General features: G+C 43.8%; 1 protein-coding gene and 1 pseudogene across 6 annotated transcripts in view; one reads left to right on the forward strand and one right to left on the reverse strand.

Moving 5' to 3' along the window:
- The window catches only part of ACTN2 (actinin alpha 2), a 107,193-nt gene extending 90,938 nt beyond the window's left edge, over nucleotides 1-16,255 (reverse strand). For 4 of the 6 annotated variants that reach the window (XM_075540613.1, XM_075540615.1, XM_075540614.1 and 1 more), the window contains exon 1: nucleotides 6,683-6,965. In XM_075540613.1, the coding sequence (XP_075396728.1) occupies nucleotides 6,683-6,808 (126 nt within the window). In that variant the 5' untranslated portion in view covers nucleotides 6,809-6,965. Of the gene's footprint in view, nucleotides 1-6,682; nucleotides 6,966-16,237 lie in introns of those variants that run through there. The other 2 variants (XM_075540619.1, XM_075540620.1) reach the window with 1 other exon arrangement.
- On the forward strand, nucleotides 7,312-18,837 carry LOC142440476 (NEDD4-like E3 ubiquitin-protein ligase WWP1; annotated as a pseudogene).
- Nucleotides 18,838-23,123: the final 4,286 nt, after the last annotated feature.

Genomic DNA, 23,123 nt, shown 5'->3' on the forward strand with positions numbered 1-23,123 from the left:
AACGTGGTTATTCAATACTTTTATAATCCCTCCAAGTCACTCTTAAATTGATGCCTTCCTCAACCTTACTCCCTACTTCTAATCTTCATCACTTGATCTGTAGAATCCCAAAGTGCGCTTTGAAAAGCTGAGTCCACCCAGCCTCGGGTCCTTACCCACTCCAATTTATTCTGTAAATAATATGCTACTTCAAATAGGACTCTTAAAGGTCTCCAGTCCTGGCAGAAGCAGCTCTAGACTCACCCTGGCATCCAAAACTCTCTATAAACTGGTGCCTTTTCCCTTGGCCCCCAGTCTCTCTTCAAATTTGAATATAAGCCTTTAGCTCCCCTTTGCCCTGCCCTGAACACATCCTGAGCAGCACTGTCATTCCAGAATAGGTCTCTGCGAGTTTGAAAAGCTGAATTCTGGCCTGGCCATCTTTGGTTGTCATAGTCAATTCTCTGAGTTACCTCCTCATCTCTTTTTCAGAGATGAAGTACTTCTCAGGAAGCTTAAGGTATAGTCCCACAAAATAAGGGATGTGACAGAGCTTTGATAACACCAAAGGATTAAATAAGCACCTAATTATTTTATATTTTAATTCATTATTATTATAATTATAGTTCCCAACATAACACAGCAGAGATTTCACCCTGTTTATCTAACCTGTAATATTCAGTATCTCTCTCCTTCAACTTAATTTCTACTTCATTATTACTCAAATTAAGGGCCAATTCAATTTCCACTCCCTTATGAACTCCGTCCCCATTCTCTTCCACCCACACTGATTTGCCTCATTTGAGTTCCTTCCCTTTTTATTCTCTGTACCACTCATAATATGAACAATGTCTTACACTTCAAGGCTCTAGGTGTGTAAATCCTATCTTTAAAAATTATTATGCAGTGCAAGAGCCAGAAGCAAAAGAAGTCCACACACTCGGCCACCAGGCGTCCCTCTCACAGCCACCCTGTAGCACAGAGCAGGGCTGCCGCGTGGAGCTTCCCAGCCAGCGTGTCTTTACAGGAGCGAACGCCTTAGCTCTCTCCCTGCACGTGGCCTGTAGGTTGAACTGCTGAGCTTGCAGTTGGTCCCCCAAAGTGTTGCCAACTCTGCCACCAGGCATCCTTTAAGGCAACAGAGGTAACTATCACACACACAATTCTGTAATAGCAAGAATCTATGAGCGAATGCAGAAACATGCAAACTGAACAAATGTGGGAAGAATGGGAAGATACCCACGAAGAGGTATAAATTTGACAAAGGATCTTCCTACGTATTTATAAGATTTTTAAAAGCTTGTGGGAGAAAAACAAAGAATTAAAGAAAATAGAATATTTCAATGAACTTGGAGCCCCTTCATATTTACCCACAACACAAATGTATCCATCAATGTCATAGAACACACAGGGCACAAAGTTATGGAAACATCTCAGACATAACCAAATACCTTGACGGGAATAAGTCCCTGGCCGGACCCAAGGACCATAATGCCAGGGGACATCAAGGTCAATTGGCAAAACAGTCTACAAAGACATCATTCTATATTTTATTTGGGTCTTATAAGCTTGGGAGCAGCCATCCGAGGTGCAATTATTGGTCCCTCCCCATCCCAAGCAAGGAAGGATAAAGAAGGTAAGACGAGGCATGGAAGCAATTCGTCCAACAGACCACACGAGCGTCCATGTCATTGAGAACCGCAGAACTTGACGGGGACCAGCTACCACTACCAATTACCCCCAAAAGAATTGCATTAGAAGGTCCTGGATAGAGTGAGTGAAAAATGCAGAACAAAACTAAAAATCACTGAAAGCTCCTGATTTATTATTTAGATAGGGACTGATGGAACTTCTGACACTACGACCCTCAGTAACCCTTCAGGTCTGGGACAAAGCTGACCCCCATGGCTCCATTTCCAGCTAAACAATAGGCCAGGGAAAGGTATTCTCAGGGGGGTATGCGGCTCTCTGGAATAATTAGATAGTTGAGCTCCAAAGGGTAACATTTGCCCAAGGACAACGTTCAGAAGGGTTAAGAAAGGAGGAAGAATAAAAACAAGAAACAAAGGGTGAAAGAATAAGTGATGTTTCATTGTGGGAATTATCATCAATAACAAGAAACGAAATCCATATAAACTGTTGGATTGAAAATGATAAGCTCAGTAAACTTTCAATCGATCCACAATAAAAGGATTTTTTAAATTATGGTACATTAAATTCACCAACGACTAAAATCTAGTGCTTCATTATCTCTCACAAGTGAAAGTACAGTCATACTGTTACAAAATTAGGCCTATAAAATTAATACTCAGTTGCTATGCAAAGATCATAAAAATACTGGAACATTCACAGATCATTTTACTGTTGATAAAGCCCCTTCAACATCTGTTAGGTCAACTATGGCATTCTAACAAAAACCCTGGCAGAAAACCAAACAAACACTCACTGCCGTGGAGCAGACGATGACTTAGGGTGGTCTTCTGTGGGTCACACAGCAGAACTGTGCACCAGTGTTTTCGATGGCTGCCTGTTCAGAAGTGGACCGATGGGATTTTCCCAAGGCAAATGCCCAGCCTTCTTTGAGCACATTAAACCTTTGCCCCGTTCAGGGATTTCAAGGTAAGAATGGCAAGTGTATCCTTATCTGACAGAGGAAGAAATAGGGGCTCAAAAGGTCCCTTGGCTGGATGGAGGTCCCAAATAAGAGTGCCCAATAGAGTTGGCTGAGATTCGTGGGGTTCTCAAGAGTCAGAGAAACGTTATGGCAGTGTTTTGGGTCATTAGTTGCTCACTGTGTTGAAAAAAGAAATCCTTGTCTATTTTCCTGGGAAGAATTCATATGTTCCATTACCCTGGGGGGAAAGACTTCACCTTGAGGCCTTACTGAGCAATATACTCTACATAATATTTGTCGGGGTGGTTCTCTGATTCCCAGGCCCATTTCATCTGGAGCCTCAGGGCAGCCGCCACAGCCCATGGGTCCTTCCACACTGCCCGACTGTCTAGTTCAATTGCCACCAGGTCAGCTTTGACTCGTAGTGAACACCCGGTGTGTCTGAGCACAGCTGTGCTCCGTGGGTGATTTTTTCAGGAGTGGATGCTCTCCTTTTTAATGCGGCACATCTGCGAAGATTCAACCCTCCAACTTTGGGATGAGTAGCTGGGCACGTTATGTTGGCATCATCCAGTAGTCTGGGGTAACAGATTGACAGAAGGTTCTCCAAGACCAATCCATTTAATTTGTGGACAACCCAGCTCAAGATTCCACAGACCAAAGTCGATTCTGACTCACAGTGGCCCCATAGGCAGAGCCAAAGTGCTCTGGGGTTTCATAGGCTGTAAAGCTTTAGGAGAGCAAACAGCTTCGTCTTGGGGCTGAGGCGCACCTGGGGGGTTTAAAGCCATGACCTGGATGGAGGTTAGCAGCCCAAAGCCTAGCCCACAGTGCTGCCAGGGCATGTGGATGGTAATCAAGGACTTGAATCTCTTTAGGCACTATTTAAAATAGTCAGCATTCTGAACATGGTATAAATAAACTAATTCTCTTATGCTCACCACAACTACTCCAAAAGAATTCTTTATGTATGGAAAGACATACTTATGTCCTTAAAAGGCCGGCTAGGCCGCCCAGAGCGGTTCCGGACAGCACTTTGTGGTTACTGAGATAGCAAGCATATTTCACATAGTTGCTGCCAGGTCCGTTCCTGATAAGGCCACAGTTGAGTTACAAGCTGAATGTGTTCCTTGGTTCCATGAAAAGCTTCTTCCAGACATCAAAGTTCTACACACACCTCCAAAGTCGCTGATGAGAATCTGGTGTAAAAATAGATATTCCTCAACTGTGATCCCAGGTGGGCAAAATATTCTCTCAAACCAGTAGAAAGTCTCATGAGTTTACTCTTGTTTCACGGACTGTTACCAGCTAGAGTATTGTACCTAGGACCCTTCAGGAGTTTCCCTTCTACTCCTTTGTTGGATGAAGTATAATTTATTTGCAATAAATAAATATTCTTATGCTGGTTAACAAAACACACCCCTCAAAGACAAGATGAGCACTTTGGAATGCCTATCCATTTGTATGCTAAATCCAACATCTTCAGGATGTCTCCTTTTATAAAAAAAGAACTACACTTTACCAAGTCCTTCTGTAGCAAGGAATTCCACACCAGAGATCAAGGATTACCACAGCCCATGAAACTCTCCGAAGCGTGGGTATAATTAGGCACCCCATCCATTATAACGCTACAGACGTCATCATGTGTGACCGGCATCTGTTGACAGCTCTCATACCCGGCATATCGCTGAAATGGCAAGTGTGGAGAAGGGAGCCCACAATAGAAACAATGGCATTTTATCCACGCTCTGTTCCAGCGGTCTGCCTCATAAGACAGAAATAGAGGCCACTGCTCCGGCGGCACTGAGCTCACAGGTCAACATTACTTTATGGACTTGAGCAGGTTCTATTCCAAAAGTAGAAACAGAGTATCTTCTGAAACGTTTCCATCTGTGTCCTAATGTAGGTTTTTGTTTTATTTACCCAATATCTGTAACACTCAATCTCACTTAAAAGACATACATATATCACTCTAAACTTTTTAGCACGATTTTAAAATGGAGACATATCTGCTTTTAAATAATATGCCTAAAACCAAAAATACCAAATTCAATGCCAACTAGCAAAGCTGACTCATAGGGACCCCCATGGGTTTCTGAAACTGTAACTGTTTATGGGAGTAGAAAGTCCAGTCTTTCTCTGGAGCAGCTGCTGGTGGTTTTGAAATACCAACCATAAAAATCCCAGCCCAGGGCCCAATACGTAACCACTACACCACTAGACATCCTACAATATACATGAAGTATTCCCACAGGAATCCCAAAACAAAAAATAATTACAATGCCATTCTATCAAAAACTATTGTGAATAGATTTTTTTAAATAACTGTGGTAGAAGACTTGACATTGTGACCTTTGGAAATTCACATTAGCTCCATCTTGCTATTATGTATATATTAAAAAATTAGACAAGTATTTTCCAAAATGATGGGAAGGATACCTGTCCAATTTCTTTGCTGTTTAATTGTTCATCGTAAGACAATAAAAGTACAATCTTTTGAGGCAAAATGTTAGGAGTTTTTTTATAAAACCATGAAAATTGTAGTAATCAAAAACTGTGAGAGGAAAGGAATTTTAAGAAGTGTTACAAGTTAAAGTCGCTTTAAAAAAATACTATATTGTTAGCTTGTTGCTGATTGATCGGCTCGTCTAGATGATTTATAATAGTCCTCAGGCCATGGTGTTTCCCTTATAATAAATCCTTTAGAAAACTGTAGATTTGAAATGCCGGTTTCCTTCAGAGTCAGCGTCTATTTAACAGCCCCATTCTCTGCTTTCTACGGAATGAAGAGATGGTGGAAGCTTAGGAAACGGCGAGGTGAAGGTAGAAACAAAGCTAGATTTTAGAGCTTTAAAAAAAAGTGATATTTTCCCAGAGGCCCAGGGTGTTACCGTTGGTAATTCTAACCCAGTAGAATTACCCATCTGTTAAAATAAGAAATGGTATCTTAACAGAGATGTTAGACAAAAAAAGAGAAAGCAATTGATAGAGAAAGAATGTTACCTATTTGAGAACTATCCAAGTATGGGACCCTTTCTTTTCTATTAACAAGATGTGTGGGATATATACATATATGCTTTCCACAGTCAGACACTACCATGCGTCCAGCTGCCTCCAGTGGCAGCTACATGGAGCTCTTTCCACTGCACATGCGGCCAGCATAAGGTATCTACCTCAAACCAGTCCCATAGGAGGCACATCCACTTTGCCCCACTCCCAGAAAAATGGTGGTGGTGGGGGGGGAGTGACCCTGGAAGCACTTTGCTTTTGCCATGACACTGTCGTGGGGAGATGAGGTGAGCGCTCCCTGTTGCGAGCCTGAAACGAGGGGCGTGTTCTGTGCCTGGTCACTGAGGAGGCCGGCTGAGCACTGCCCGCTGGCCCTGGCCTCCAGGATCAAGAAGAAACCTTGAAATGGAGGAATGTTCCACTGGGTCCCCAGAGTGTGCCAACCAGGATGCACAGGACGTTTTTAGAGCTGGCTGACTCCCTTGTCCCTGCTTACCTCAACGAACTATAAATAGAGCGTTAAACAAGTGTGAGATAATTATTACTTTATCAGTGAATTTCACCTATCCACAGGGCAGTCCTCTCTACAGAGCACCAACCAATCAGTACATGATTTTCTATCGCTCTTTGGAGCTGCTCTGTGAAAATCCAGGAGGGAAAGCCGCGGCTGCTAATCGGATCCCTCTCGGATAGGGAGTAAGGGATCATGAACACAAAGGAGCCAGGAGAGCGGACACCAGGGCCAAGGTCACCGGCTCCACGGATCAGGGCAGGGTGGAGACTCCCTCCGATTCCGGTCCCGTTTAAGTTTGTGTGAGAACAGAACCACACTCTGCTTTCTGTGATGTGTTTAGTTTTGTAACTCTGTTGTCCACCCGCGGCCCACCCACCCTCCCCAAGCACCCCCAGTTTGGCGCGCGCCCCTGGGCACGTCCGTTCTCCTCGCTAAGGGGGTGTCCGTCCTGGGTCACGCCGACTCGGGACGGCACATCCCTATTTAAAGAGCGTCCGCCCTGTGGACGGCGATGGCCACCAGGTAGCAGCCCCGCGCAGGGACCGCGACCCCCGGCCCTGGCTGACCTTCCTCTGCTGCTTCTCCCAGGCGGGGTCCAGGAGCAGGTCGCGGTCCCACTCCTCCTCCTGGATCATGTACTCGTCCTCATCATAGACGTAGTTGTACTGCACGCCGGGCTCGATCTGGTTCATGGTCTGCGCTGGCTGGGGCTCGGGCGGGCGCACGGACGGACGGCGGACGGACGGACGCTGCGCGGCGGGGTGGACGGACACCGAGGGCAGGAGCCGGGTCCCAGGCGGGTCGCGCGGGGCTCAGGAGAGGCAAGAGCTGGCAGGCGAGCAGGCTGGCCCACCGTGACCTTCGGGCAGGCTCCTGGGCAAGCGACACGCCGGGGCGCTGGGTCTCAGGCGAAGCACCAGCTCGGGCTGCGAGCAGCTGCGGCGCCGCTTAATAGTGCCACCAGCGTCACGTGGCCCCGCGGCCCGCGCCCGCACCGCCCCCCGCCCAGCCCCCACGGCCTGGCATCCCGCGGCGCCTAGCGCCCTGTCGGCCGCGCCCCCGGCGCCGGGCACCGCCCCGCGAGCTCGCCTCTGCAGGGGGCTCCCCGGACCACGCGGGGGGCGGGGACCGGGGCCCCCTCCTCCGCTCCAGAGCCCCTGCTGGCGGCTGCCCCTAAGCCTCCTTGGCGTCGCGGATGGTGGCACAGCAACATGTGCCGCTGCAGGGCGTCAAGCCAGTGCCAGCCCACGCCTCCCACGGACTGTGTGCTGGAGACTGGCTCACGCACGACCGGGCATCCCAGGCGGGCGCCCGGGGGTTGGCTGCCGACTGGACGCGGTCCTCTGGCCATCCCCACACACCGGAGTTTTCTTTGAATTGTTTGCATGTTGAAATTTCCTATGTAGTTCATCACACACACATACACACACACACACATACCCACACACACACACACACATCCCTAAAAGGTAAAGTTTAAAAACTATGGAATATCTTTTCTTTCTTCTTTGTACCCTCACCCAGGGGGAGGGAGGGGAGAGGCAGAAGACTGAGTTCAACCCTATTGAAATGACAGGACTAAACCAAAGGCAGGAAGTGTCAGCTCTCACCTGCCAGTCATAAATCTGAGACCTGACAATAAGGCACATTCAGCCAGCTTCGGGTTACATTTCCTTCTTGCCCTGATGCATCGTCCTAGAACCCTGTCGTCCCAATGGCGCGGGGGTAACTCCCCTTGATCAGTTATACCCTAGGAGGGCAAAATTAGTTCCTTGGGAAACCTTGCCTGAAATTTTCCGTTCTGCATTAAGCGCCTGCTACAAGCAAACCACGGCATCTGACCTCATAAAGCTTATGTCTAAATTGAGTGAAAGCTGCCCACAGATGCTACGCTACGGATGTTGGCTCAGGGCTATGAATTTGCTAACATGTTTTAAGCTCAAAGTGTGCCTGAAAATATCATTATTCCTAGGATTTTTAAAATATCATTTAGCTTTTGGGAGACGTTTTCTGCAAAAGATACTGACAGCAAATACGTTGCATTCACATAAAAAACAAACAAACAACGTACTTGCTGCGATGTAAACTCCAGGAGAATAGGGATTTTGATCTTATCCTTATCACAACTGCAGTTCTCTGACATCAGAAGTGCCTGGCATATATTAAAATAATTTGCCGTCCAGTTGACACTGGCGTGTGCTGACCCCATGTGTATCAGAGTAAAAGTGTGCTCCATAAATCTTTCAATGGCTGATTGGTTCAGAAGGACTTGAACCTCCAACCTTTTGGTTAACAATGCATTGTGTTAACTGTTTGCATCACTCCGAGGCTATTAGTCCATAATAGGTGCTCAGCTAAGAGGCGGCTTCAAAAATTATGGAATTAGAAGATAATGGGAATTTTCCCAGCACTTTTGGAAGGGTTCTCATATTTGTTGGATGAATACATATCCCAGGAAAGAGTGAATAACCTAATTTGTTTTGTCAGTTATTATTATAGAAGTTTATATTTTGGGTTTAAGTCACATTCTCAGAGCAAGTATATTGGTATATTTTACCTATTAAAAACCAGATGGCTCCTCCCTCTGACTGGCATGGCCACCAGCTCTGTGGGCTGATATGGAAGGAGGCCTGGTGGAGGCGGGATCGCCTGGTCCTGTGGTGGGTATCCAGAGGAGTCGGAAAGGGGGACCAATGGTTTCTGCCATCTGCATATCTTATTTCGTCATGAGCTAGCAGGGGTAAGGGTGTGACTTGCACTCAGCTCAGTGTGTGGGGCCGCCGTGCGTGGACGGATGGATTTGAAAAAGGGTCCTTCCCACTCGGCAGATGTAGGCTCCGTGACAGGGTGCACAGCTTGGCAAATGGAAAACAGACCAGATGCCAGTTCCCACTTATGCTCGTGAGGTGCAGTGTGCAGTTCACATCATTGTGCAAGGCAACCCTCACTGCCTGCGCCCTGCACATACCATCAGGTGGGAGGCTCGGGGTCTCTTGGGAGCAGTCTGGCCCTGCCAGCCCTGCTGAGAGGTCTTCCGGGACAAAGATGGGACCTTCCAACTCCTCACCCTGTCCTCACTGCCTCATGTATACTCTCTGCCCTATTGCCTTGTGGGTGTCTGCTATAAAAATAAATTTTAAAAAATTAAAAACAGATCAGCAAAAATAAAAAAAGAAAAAGAAGAGTCTTCCACAATTAGCTGTGAGACAAAGGTTAGAGACAAAATGGAATGAAAGGTACAAGATTCACTATACTACCTTAAAACAGCTAAAAACTAGAGACAACAATGGAAAAATAGGGAGAAAGGGAGAACAGATTACAAGGATCTACATATAATCTCCTCCCTGGGGGACGGACAGCAGAGAAGTGAATGAAGGGAGATGTCAGATGGCATATGATAAAATAATAATAATTTATAAATTATCAAGGGTTCATGGGAGAGGGGAAATGGGGTGGGAGGGGAAAAGTAAGAAGCTGATACCAAGGGCTCAAGTAGAAAGCAAATGTTTTGAGAATGATGATGGCAACATATGTACAAATGTGCTTGACACAATGGATGGATGGATTGTGATAAGAGTTGTATGAGCCCCCAATAAAATGACTTTTCAAAAATGAAAAAAACTACTCTAAAGATAATAGACATTAAGGTCAGTTATTATCAAGCAGATAAAAATGAAAAGGGAAATAGATTTCTGGAAACAAAACATCCAGAACAGAATTAATGAGAATCTCAACTTATATTGAAAAATGTAACTAATGCCACTCAAGATTTGTGTCAAAAACCAAATCCACTGCTATTAGGTCTTTCCAACTCACAGCTATGCTTTAAGACATTGTAGATCATCCCACTGAGTTTCCAGGGTCGCAGATCTTTACTGGAGTAGAAAGCCTCATCCCCTTCTCCCTCAGGGCTGCTGGTGGAGTCAAACTATTCACCTTGTGGTTCACACCCCAATGTGTAACTCACTACACCCCCAGGCTATCATTACCACAAGTAGGAGAAACCTAGCCCAAACTAAAGTCTCGACAGTCCTGCCTGGATAACCTCACATGTTATTTTGGAAGCCATTGAACTATTTCCATATAACTGTCTTAAGACAAACCTCAAGCAAATCTATAGATATACCAAAAAATACAATATTAAGCAAGGTAAGACTCAAAAATTCTTGCATCTAATAAAAAAAGAAAGAGTGTGTGGAAGCAAGTACTAGTTGATGCCAAGAAATTTCGCAGTCATTACCAAACACCAAACTCACCACCAGTAAGTCTATGCCAACTGATAGCACCCCTATGAAACGTGGTAGAACTGCCCCCATGAGTTTCCAAGAATGTTACAGTTTATAAAACAGAAAGTCTCATCATTCTCCCTGGGAGCAACTATTACTTTCCAACAGCTCATCGTGTGGTTAGCAGCTCAGTGTTCAGCTTACTACAAGGGCCGAACTAAGTGGAAGAGATGCATATTCGTGCCCATTTCAGAAAGGTAGAAACTCGTTATCAGCAGCCAAAACAAGACCGTTTGAAATGGGCACGAATATGCATCTTTTCCGACAGGCCATCAATTGCTCACATGTAAGTTCAAGGAGAAGTTGAAGAAATTAAACCAAGTCCATGAGAGCCAAACTATGACCTTGAGTATATTCCATCTGAATTTTGAAAACATCTCAAGAATAGATTTGACTCAGTGAACACTAATGGCAGAAGACCTGATGAGCCGTGGGATGATACCAAGAACACCATGCATGAAGAAAGCCAGAGATGACATTTTAAAAAATAGAAGACAAAGAAAAGATCAAAGTGCCATCAGAACATCAGAGGAGAGAGACTCTGAAGCTTGCCCCCGATCCTAGAAAGGCTAAAGCAAATGAAAGAAATGATGAAGTGAAAGAGCTGCATGGGGCATTTCAAAGGGCAGCGTGATACGTTAAAGTATTATAATGAAATGTGCCAAGACGTGGAGTAAAAAAGGAAGAGCATATCTTAAGCTGAAAGAGCAGAAGAAAAAAATGAAGACTCGAATTGCAATATTTACGAGGTTCTATGGCAAAATATCGTCTGGTGCAGGAAGCATCAGGAGAAGATGGAAGGGATAAAAAGAGTCATTGTGACAAAATGAACTGGTCGACAGTCCAGCCTTTCAGGAGGTCGCAGGTGAGCAAGAACCAATGCTGCTGAAGGAAGCCGTTCAAGCTACAGGGAAAGCCATGGTATTTCCAACTGCCTGGTCTAGCCCGAACTAGCAATCGGATGGTGCTGAGTAAGCCAATCAGTCACTATAAGAGAATATGTTCATTCAGAAGTGAACACAACTACTAAGTAGCAGACAGTTGCTTTTTAAAAATGTTTTTAAATCATTTTTTGAGGGCTCTTACAGCTCTTATAACATTCTATACATCAATTGTTTCAAGTATATTTGTACATATGTTGCCATCATCATTTTATAAACATTTACATTTAAGCCCTTGATATCAACTCTTTTTTCCCTCCTTCTCACCCCCTCTCACCCACGTGACCCCTTGATAAATTATAAATTATTATTATTTCCAAATCTTACACCAACTGCTGTCTCCCTTAACCCACATTTTGTTGTTCATCCCCCCTTGGGGGAGGGGGGGGTTATGCATCTATCACTGCAGTCAGTTCAGTTCCCCCTTCCTCCCCACCTTCTCCCTATCCTCTTGGTATCATTACTCCCATTTCTGTTCCTGAGGGGTTTATCTGTCCTGGATTCCGTGTCGTGAGCTCTTATCTGTACCAATGTAGATGCCCAGTCTCGCCAGAACTGAAAGGCAGGACTGGGGTCATGATAGGTGGGGGTGAGGAAGCCTCGAGGAACCAAAGGAATAGTGTGTGTTTTGTTGGTGCTATCCTGTGCCAAAGGGTGTTGACTCATCCCTCCCTTGCGACCCTTCTGTGAGGGGATGTCCTATTGTCTACAGATGGGTTTGGGGGTCTCTCAAGTAGAAAGGAAATGTTTTGGAAATGCTGATGGCAACATGTGTACAAACATACTTGATACAATTGATGTATGGAATGTTATAAGAGCGGTAAGAGCCCCCAGTAAAATGATTTTTTTAAGTGTATGGGGTGGTACGCAAGCTGTCAATCAGGTGATGACACAAGGAGGCCTGATGATGCCTCCTGTGGACATGGCCTTCTCATAGGAGGACTCTGGGAACCTGCTCCTCTCTCTCTTCCTTGACTTTACTGCTTGCTGGCCCAGAGAGCTGCCGGAGCCCAGGCATGCTTTCCACCGACTTCAGATCCACATGGCTTTGCACACCCAAGCCATTTGATCTTCTTGCATTCTGCATAATTGCATATGGCTGAGGGAGTCTGAAGAGGAACATGTGGTCTGTTATTGGAGTTATGGACTTGAGTTGGACTGGGCTGAGATATTTTCTTGATCTATCATTACTTCTTCATATAAAGCTCTCTCTTGAACATACTTGAGTGTCACTGGGTTTTTTTCTCTAGTCCACCCGGCCTGAGATACCATGGTGTTTTCATCTGTCTTATATGTATATGATAGTTGAACACTGAATAAGAGAGATTAAAAAAAGAATCAATTCATTTATAGTGTGGTGCTGGTGAAGAATATTGAAAGAATCAGGGACTGCCAAAAAACAAACAAATCTGTCTTGGAGGAAGTACAGATAGAATATTCTTCGAACGCACAGATGGCAAGACTTCATCTCACGTCCTTTGGACATGTTACCAGGGGAGACCAGTCCCTGTGAAGTGGAAGGGCGGTGTAAAAGAGGAAGACCCTGGAGAAGATCGACTGACGCAGTGTTTGCAACAACAGCTCATCAGAGCAACAACTGTGAGGTGGTGCAGGACTGGCAGTGTTTGGCTCTGTTGTCCATAGGGTTGATGTCGAGCCAGAATTGACTCAACGGCACTTAACGACAAGAACACCCTCTCATCAGTGGCAAGCTCCCTTTCCTTTCTCCCCCCAGCAACCACAAAAGATTTCTTTTAGTGTGAACATTTTTTCTTGACTTTTTACACTAGTGGCCACCTATAATATTTGTCCTTTTGTGGTTGACTAATTTCACTCAGCATAATATTTTCTTCAGTTTCATGCATGGTATCACGTGTTTCGTAGATTCGTCATTATACTTCCATGTTGTGTGGTATTCTATGATGTATACATCCCACAGTTTGTTTCTCCTTTCTTCCAATGATGGACACGTAAGTTGTTTCTATCTTTTTGCTATCATGAATGGTGTTGTGATTAACATGTTTGTGTACATAGATGTTTATGTTGTGGCTTTTATTTCTCTAGGATATATTCCAAGTAGTGGGATTGATGGGTTATATCGTGCCTGGCTACTGCTCTGCTCTGAAAGGGATCACTGAGAAGGTCCTAGACAGAGTGGAAGGTAAAAATGAAACAAACTCAAAATCATAAAAAAAAATCAGGCTTACTATCCAGATAGCAATGAGTCTATGACCCTTAGTCACCCTTCAGGTCTGGAAATGAACTTACCCATGAGAAAATTTCCAGCCAATCAAGAAGTCTATAAGGAGAACCATAACACTAATAAAATATACGCACCTTCGATTAAACAACTGTTTGCGATGGTTCCTTTTACCATCTCGAAGTGCAGTATTCGCCCAAAGACAAAGTTCAGAATAGACAATGTATTAGTCTGGGTACTTTAAAGAAACAAATCCACAGAAACGTATATGCATAAGAGAGAGTTTCATATAAAGGGTAAGTGCACATCAAGAAAACATCCCAACCCAGTGCTGCCCAAGCCCAACATTAACCCATTAACCCATATGTCCAACACCAATCCACAATGTCCTCCTCCATCTCACAAAACAGATGCAATGATGCCGACTATAGGAGGAAAGCCAAGTCAGCGAATGTGTAAGCATTGCAGTGCTGGCAGGGGTCTCCATATGGCTTCTCCAGCACCCAGGACCTGCACTGGGGTAGGTCCATGTGGCTTCTCCTCAGGGATGTCTTGCAGGAAGTCAGCCTTGCCAGCTGTAGCAGGGAACTGGGTAAGGCAGCTGCACCCTGGTCTGACCATCACAAAGCAAGAGACCCGAGAACTAGAAAGGTGAGGCTCACCGAGCCATTTATCCCTCCGCCCTTCAATTAACCCCACCTGTGTTTATCGACCAGGTTGACACAATAAACTAACTACCTCAGGTAAGAACGAAGGAGAAAGGACGATAGGAAACACAGGGAGGCCGTGGGATAAGTAATATTGCATTGTAGGGATCACAATCAATCCGATGAACAACACGTGTCTGAATTTTGTCTGAATGGAAATCTGACATATGTTTGAGGAGAAATGTGTATGAATGGACAATTTACTGCTCTGTGAACCTTCAGCCCAATTCACAATAAAAAGTAGAAGAAAAGAGAACCAGTGTACTGGAGGAAATTTAAGTACCCTAATATTCATGTAATTGGAGTTCTTGAAGTGGAAAGAACAGAAAAATGTATTGGGTGAAACCATGGCCAAAGTAAATTACTAAAGAGACTTCGGCTCGAGGTGGAGTAACAGGGAATGGAAACACATTTTCCTGAAACAATCCCGGCACCCCATCTCACCCCACCAAAGTTCTAATGCTGCTATAACGGAAATGCCACCGGTAGGCAGCTTTAACAATTAGGCATTCACTTTCTCAGTTCTAGAGGTTAAAAGTTCAAATCAAGATCTCCGCAATGTAAATTCCGTTACTGCTGGTAGTCCCAGGATTATCATGGCTCCTTGATTTATAGATAATCCTCATATGCATCTGCTTCCCTCCTCCCCTTGCATGTATGTCTCCGTGTCTGGTCTTTTTATAACTTAGAAGTCATTAGGGTTAGGATTCACCTTACACTAATATGACCCAATTTAATAAAAGGAAAAACAATCTCCAAACAGGATCATATCTAGGAATTCAACACAGACTGGGAAGGAGGCCTGGTAAAAGACACAAATCAACCCATAACACTGGACATCAGACCATGAAGAGCAATAATATTAAAAGATGGATAACAAATGAAGTGAGGCTTAAAACTTCCCTGCTGACAGCCTGAGAGTTTCCAGCATTGAAGACTCCCTGTATGGAGGAGGTGAAAGTGAGAGTCTGAGAAGAACAAAACCACTAACACTTATAAGATGGCGCATCAGAGAGGAGAGATCTACACAAATAGAAGCCTGGAGGTATGCAGAGTTCAAGTTCACTGCCATCAAGCTCATTCTGACTCAGAGCAACCCTGTAGGGTAGGCTAGAACTGCTCCTGTGGGTTTTCAAGAGTGTAACGCTTGACGGGAGTAGACAGCCTCATCTCTCTCCCTGGGGGCAACAGGTCATTTCAAACTGCTGACTTTGTGGGTTGCAGTCCAACACATAACCTACGATACCACTAGGGCTTCTGTATTCCTAGGAGGAATAATCAGAGCATGTGTGTGAGAGAACTACCCAAGACTGATGAAAGAACCATCTGAAAGGAGTCACAGGGTCACACCCTGCTCCTATCACCCAAACTAGAACAAAGCCAAAGCAAATGATTCACTGTGCAAACTACTTAGAACCAGCTTGCCTCAGTGGTGGGAAACAATTGGTCCTAGGGTGAGCACTACTCTACAACCACCCAACAACCATAAAAGCAAGACTCAAAAGGGTAAAACTGTTAGTAAGTAACTGAACTACATCACAGAAGAATGGTGTAATTAAGATCATCAGTAGGAATAGCCATAGCTAACATTCAATGAGGTTTAAAACTATGTCCCCTTATCTGACATCCAATCAAAGATTATAGGTACAGGTAGCACTGTCTACAATAAAGAGAAAAATAATCATTCAGAATTAACACAGTTATTAGAGTTTGCAGACAAGAACATTGAATGTTTTTATAACTATGTTCCATATATTCAAAAAGTTAGACAGATAGAGATATAAAAAAAGACCCATCTCAAACTTCTAGAGAAAAAAAATTCCATCTGAAACGAGGAATGCACTGGGTGGGATTGAGAGCGGATTAGATCCTGAAGAAGGAAAGATGAGTGAACTTGAAAACATAGAAATAGAAAATAGCCAAAATGAGATGAAGAAAAAAATTATTCAAAATAATGAAAAGAGCGTCTTGTCTTTGTTATAGGAGCAGTCTGCTGTGAGTCCTGGTTATCACTGCACATCCTCGCTGAGTATATCAACAATGCAAGACCCTGATAACTCTTTACCCATAGTCTTTACCAAGGTTATCTATGCAGTGAACAACCTGGAGAAATGAGGCGATACCTTCAGGACAGATAGCAGGCTTCCTTTTACTGGCAATACAGTAATAAAGCCTCAAGATCAGTGTTCCTTGCCTATAGGAATTTGGTGTGCATGCTTTTAGGGATGTGGTAGAGTGAAATTTCTTAATATGGCTCTTCTAACCAAGTGTCTGTAACTCCCACCAAATGATTGGGTGGGACTATGTAAAAAGAGTATGTGTAACACTAATAGAAGGGAATCATTTGTTTCACTATCAAAAGAGATAGTGCCTGGGGTCTTAAAGGCTTGAAGGTGAACAAGCAGCCATCTAGCTCAGGAGCAATAAAGCCCACATGGAAGAAGCACGCCAGCCTGTGCAATCACGAGGTGCCAAAGGAACCAGATATAAGGCATCAGGCAAATTATATATATATATATATATATATATATATATATATATATATATATATATATATATATATACCTCAGTGAATGAAGGGGGAAGTGCAGAGTGGAGACCCAAGACCCATTTGTTGGCCACTGGAGATCCCCTCATAGAGGGATTTAGGAGAGGAGATGGGTCAGTCAGGGTGCGATGTAATACCGATGAAGAACACAGCTTTCCCCCAGATCCTGGAAGCTTCCTCTCCCCAACTACCACGATCCGAATTTTACCTTGCAGGACTGGATAGGGCAGAGGTTGTACACTGGTGCATATGGTAGCTGGAGGCACAGGGAATCCAGGGTGGACGATACCTCCGGGACCAGGGGTGTGAGGGGCGATGCTGGGAGAGTGGAGGGTGAGTGGGTTGGAAAGGGGAAACTGATTACAAGGATCCACATGTGACCTCTTCCCTGGGAGATGGACGGCAGAGAAGGGGGAGAAGGGAGACTCCGCATAGGGCAAGATATGACAAAATAACAATCTATAAATTATCAAGGGCTCATGAGGGAGTGGGGAGCGGGGAGGGAGGGAAAAAAAAAGAGAACCTGATGCAAAGGGCTTAAGTGGAGAGCAAATGCTTTGAAATGATTAGGGAAAAGAATGTATGGATGTGCTTTATACAATTGATGTATGTATATATATGGATTGTGATAAGGCTTGTATGAGCCCCTAATAAAATGCACACAAAAAATTACTGGTCAATAGAAAAAAAGAAGTTCTTTGCTAATCCTAGATCTTATCTCTCTCGACAAGAAGTTTGTAGTTTTTGCATTTCCTTACATAATAAAATTGGAATTTGGATTCACATTAGATACTTTGTTACTCACACCACAAAAATAACAACATTCAATGATCCTTGAAATGGAATTCATACATAACTAAAGGTGATCCACAAAGTCCTTATGAATGCAGCTTTAGGTGGGAACTTGCTCACTTCCATGCTGTGTCCCAGTTTGATGCACTATCCGGTCACAAGATCAATACATCCCATCGGACATCATTTCAACATTACTTCCAACAGATTATGACATTAAAGCCCTAGGACTTGATGAAGGGACTATATGTAATATTTCAAAAAGAAGGATGATTATGATGGTTTGGCAAGATAATATTTTTTGTTTTGCTTTCACATGAAGTTTTGAGACCAAGTATTTGTGGTTTATTTGAGTGTTCTGGCAAGAGTAAGTACTGCTTGAAGATAAATCCAGCATCAACCACTAATCCTGATCTTTCCTATTTCTGTTTCATTGGTCTATTGATCGCTATGGCATTTTTTCATGAAAAATGTATTCAGACTGGTTTCTCTCTTTTTTTTCTCAGGCTGGTTTCTCATTACCATTCTACAAGTGTATGGTAAGTAAAAACCTTACAATTAAGGATTTTGGATAAACAAAAATTTTTTTAAGGATTTAGGATCAACTGATACTGAATTTATAACTCCCTTATTTGGATAAGTAAGAGACAATAACATTGAATAATATGGCATAGAAATGTACTTTTCTGTTGACATACAGATTTGGGAAAGAGTTGTTTCACCTGCTCTGAAGTTGGGAGATTCTAATACCCTAGCGACTGAGAAGATCAACGATGATAAAATGTCACTTTTTCTTGTGGGGTACAAGAACACCATAGAGTTCCCTTGACTTTAACGAAGTTGTTCCCATTCGATGACTGCAGCACTTTGATGAAGAAGAATTGGAAGTTATGCTGTATGGTATGTACGAGGTGGACTTGACAGACGGGTAAAGAAATACTATTTGTCAATATTATACAAGAAAGAGCAAGCAGACATTTGGTTTGGGCAGTTTGTGAAAAAGACAGACGATGAAGTAGAATGTGACTTCTGCAACTTGTCACTGACTCTGCCATGTAGGAAGACTTGCTGAGCTCATGGGAAGTAAAGGGACTCAAATGTGGCATCAAAAAAGTTGGCAATGACACCTGGTGACCAAGCAACCACACAGGTTTTCATCGCTTGGATCTACAGGCTGAGAATAACTAAAGGAAACGTTTCGTTTTGCAATAGAAGCGACAGAGGGATTTGGAAAAGAATGGGTGTGACCTGTCTTGGAGGAGCGGTTGCATGGAAACATTCCAGTCAAGAAACATTGCAGAGATGGGAAATAAGCTGTTGATTCTGTACAGCGAATTTTCTGAACCACTCAAAGTACACATTTTCCTTTCTTCCACACACACAAAAAATGTGCTAAACGACTTGTGATTTTCTACTTTATTTATTTCTTCCTTGAAGTAACAAACCAGAAAAAGCCCATTCTATTTTGAAGTTTTAAAGTTATGAAAGAAAGAAGACTAACAACAGGTTAGGTCTAAGAAGAAACAGATTGTTAACTTTTAAAAACGGAGCCACTCAAAACGTTGGGAACAGCAGCACGATGCTGTAACCCAGCACTGGAAGTTGATCCCCTCCATGCGACAGGGGGGGATCCGCCTCCTCGAAGAATAGTCACATCTAATAATGTAGGTGGGACCTTCACTTGTGGCTTTCACGCAACTAAAACTGAGAAGCAATACCTTAACTATCGACTAATCATTGGAAGGTGGGATGTACCAGGTATGGAACTAGGAAAACGGGGAGCTGTCAAAATGAGATGGACTGCATAGACATCAATATCTTGGGCTTTAGAGAGCTAACATGGACTGGCACCGGCCATGTAGGATTGGACTTTGCTCGGCTTCCTTGACTGGGCTTCCTTTGCTAGGAACGGGAAAGGGAAAAGGAATGGTGTTGAATTTGTTGTCAAAAAGAACGTGTCAAGATCCATCTTGAAGCACAAGACTGTCTGTGATGATCGCTATAGACTGTCTGTGATGATCGCTATAGACTGTCTGTGATGATCGCTATAGACTGTCTGTGATGATCGCTATAGACTGTCTGTGATGATAGCTAAAGACCTACAAGAAAGACAAGTGATTACTTTTTTTTTCTTAAATAAACCAAAAACCAAAATCACTGACATCAAATCTAATTCGGATTCATGGTGGCCCCTGGGCAGAGTGAAACTGCCCCACTGGGTTTCTGAGGCGGTAAACCTTCACAGGAGCAGACACCACCATCTCTCTCTAGCTGAGTGCATGGTGGATGTTCAGTTCCTGGATTGGGATACTTTGATTCTTGCTTCTCAACACCGAAAGAATTCACGTAGCAGAAGCACTTTTGTAATCCAAGTGAGTTTTTATGCAGGAAGGGGAAATTTCCAGGTATTACTGTCTCAGAAAGGTACACGCTATTTCTGGAAAGCATGCCAGGCTGAGGAATCCCTGGTGGCCAAGAGAGTGTGGGCTCCAGCAACCCTGTGCGGGCACACAGGTGTGGGTATGCCCGCACAGGGGGGAATCTCACCCGCCACTTACAGGGTACATCTGAAAAAGAGAGGAGAGGGGAAAACGGGCAGTGGCCTGGCCGTGACCAATTTTACCTCCACTGGCTTGGGAGGCATGGTTGAGGGCATTGGCTAATCCCACTGGTTGAGTTTAAGCGCACCTGTGTGATGTGGCATTGTGTGGGGGCCCAGGTTTCCCATTACCTGGGCCTAGGTGACTTGTGTCTGAGCATGCTCAGTTCTGGATTGCCCCTTAAGTGTCTAATTAGTGTGCCTGATTTCTTCCCAACCCCTTTCTGTAGCATGGGCAGCTAATGTTCATTTAGCCCAGCAGAGGGAAGACAACCCCCTTTGTCCCTAGTCTAGCCACCTGTCGCTGCCCTTGATGCTAGCAGGCTAAAGCATCATCCACTACCCCGCCGGAGCGCCCCTTTCCTTCCATAGGGCCCGCCAGTTGAATGATGCACAGGTCCTTGGGGCACCCTCTGTTTCCTTCTACCCATCAGTCACCTTATCTGTCCTCTGGAGCGCCAGAGAGAATGTCTAATCTGAACCAGCCCCTGGGAGATGCAAAAAGGTAACTCACTCAGCTGCTCTTTGGAAGGTTGGAGGTTGGTCTGATCTATTGGGGAAGGGGGGATCACTCAAGAAAAATTCAATGCTCACAGTTCTACTCTGCCATGAATCAGAAAGGGCTGCTATGAGGCAGAATGAACTCAATGGCAACTGGAACTGAGCCAAGAAATTCTGCTTTTATGAGTCCAACCTGACACAAGTATGGAGAGATGCAGGTATTAGGATGTTTGTGGCCACATTGCTCCTATGAGAGCTACGCAGCTGTACGGAAGTTAGGAAACATCTGTGAATTTAGATGCCTGTAATTCATAAATGAGAAGCAAATTAGAGAAGTGATTTTTATAAGAAGCTCATATACATCTATAAAATGTCTATATTTGGAAAAAATTGCTCCAACTGGTAATAGCAGTAAACAATATGGAATGGATCGGGGTGGAATATTGAGGAAACTTCAAATATGTATTCCGTACCATTTTTATTGGATTTTTTCAACAGTGAATACATGCTACATTAATAATAATGGCAGCCCTTTTTTGCTGTAGTTATTTTCACCAGCTCCAATAGTAATGCGTTGTCAAGACTGAACAGTACAGCAGCTTGCCTTGATTTTTTTCTTCTTTTTGGTCTGGTATTGAGCTTGTAGTTGGTTAAAACACCTAGCTCTTTTTTTTATTGTGTGCACGTGTGCAGGTGAGGGTGTGCACGTGTGCTGGTGCGCGTGTGCCTAGCTCTTTTTTTAAAGAACTGGGAAGCAGCATGAGTAAAATGACAAAAGATAAAACTCAATCCAATTATTGTTACTTATTGTTAAGAACAGACGTGAAGCCTTGATGTTTTCAACACTCCTTTGTGTTGAACACCCACCTCTCTTTCCTATTCAGGTTGTTTACAGGTTTTCTTGAATTGCCACAAAGTTCAGAGCCCTTTAAAAAAAAGGAAAGTGCACGTGGGTGTTGTAAAATGCAGTTTTACAACACAATTCAAAATACAATTCAGCAGTAATTGGGCAGGGATGGCTTCATTTGTTTTAAAATTACGACTATAATACTTTCGCTTAGCCTGCAGGCTATCGGGTATGTAGGTCCTGTGAATGTGTTTCAAAATGTTCTGTGCCTTATGTATGCACACATACCTATCATTTGTTTCTTTAAAGATGTCAATAAGGTTGTGGCCCTTAGCTGCTCTAGAGTCTGCTGCTGCCTCATGGTAGCCCTCCGCCCAACAGAATGAAGCACTGCCCAGTGCTGCATCACCCTCAGGATTGGATCATAACGTTTTTACCGGGCGACTTTTGGATGTAAATCACCAGGCCTTAGTCTACTGAAACCTATTCAGCCTCATAGCAACACAGACATCCACTGATAGACAGACAACATAGGATTGAGTAATATGAACTGTATAAAGTATATGATTCATTCTGCAACTCTTTCTGAGATCTGTATACAGATCATTAAAGTAGCTTTATCTCAGTAGCATAGATTAAACTTTTTGACCCTAACCCTTTGTGATTTGTGGGGGCAGAGAAAACAACCATAAAGGTGAAGAGAGGGGGGAAATGTGCATTTTTTCTGGAATTTCAGAAAGCAAGGAACATCAGAAATTTATCTGCTCAGCAATTATTTTCCAAACATTCCACTTGCTGGGAGGGCCATTTAGGTCACTAAATTCTTTTGGAATTCTAATGTTTTAACCTTCAGTGCAGCAAAGCATGAATCACAACACAGCAAACACCTGGGCAGCAGCACTATCTCCAATTCCAGGAGGTCCTATTTGTTCGGTCAACATAGAAACTAGGTGTGTGTCCCTGGCTCCTCCATGCCCTGGGCTTGTGGCATCTCTTAATTTCTGCATCAGTCTCTTGATGGACAATTCCTCTAACACACACACACCCCTCCCTTCCACCTGACTCTTCAGTTTCTTTCTTGATCATTTTGACAAACTCAAACCTCCAGGAAAGGGACCATCACTGTTATTCTAGCCTATTCCACCAGGTTAGCCCCAACACCTTTGGGGTTGGGATGTTGAATAATCCATGGGGTTAGGTTGCCTAGTCTTAAGAATTTATTTGTATCAATTATTTCTTTTAGCTAATATCTGAGGTGGACTTGGTATTTGAGTTTGGGCCATAGATCCAAGGCGGAAAACCTAACCCACTGCCATTAAGTTGACACCAACTCCAAGCTCCAAACTCAGTGTCTGAGACTGGAAATCTTTATGGGAACAGATGGCCTCACCGTTCCACCACAGAACTACTGGTAGGTTTGAACCACCAACTGGGAGATTTAATTTAGACACCTGGAAAATGGAAAGGTTTAGATGGATGAGACGTAGGATATTAGAAGATAAAGGACAGAATTCAGTGATAGAAGAGAAGGAGGAGGACGTAAAATGTAAAGACTTTTACATATTTTGTCATTTTGACTGACACTG

The sequence above is a fragment of the Tenrec ecaudatus genome, chromosome 1 (genome assembly GCF_050624435.1).
Source record: "Tenrec ecaudatus isolate mTenEca1 chromosome 1, mTenEca1.hap1, whole genome shotgun sequence".
Taxonomy (NCBI): Eukaryota; Metazoa; Chordata; class Mammalia; order Afrosoricida; family Tenrecidae; genus Tenrec; species Tenrec ecaudatus.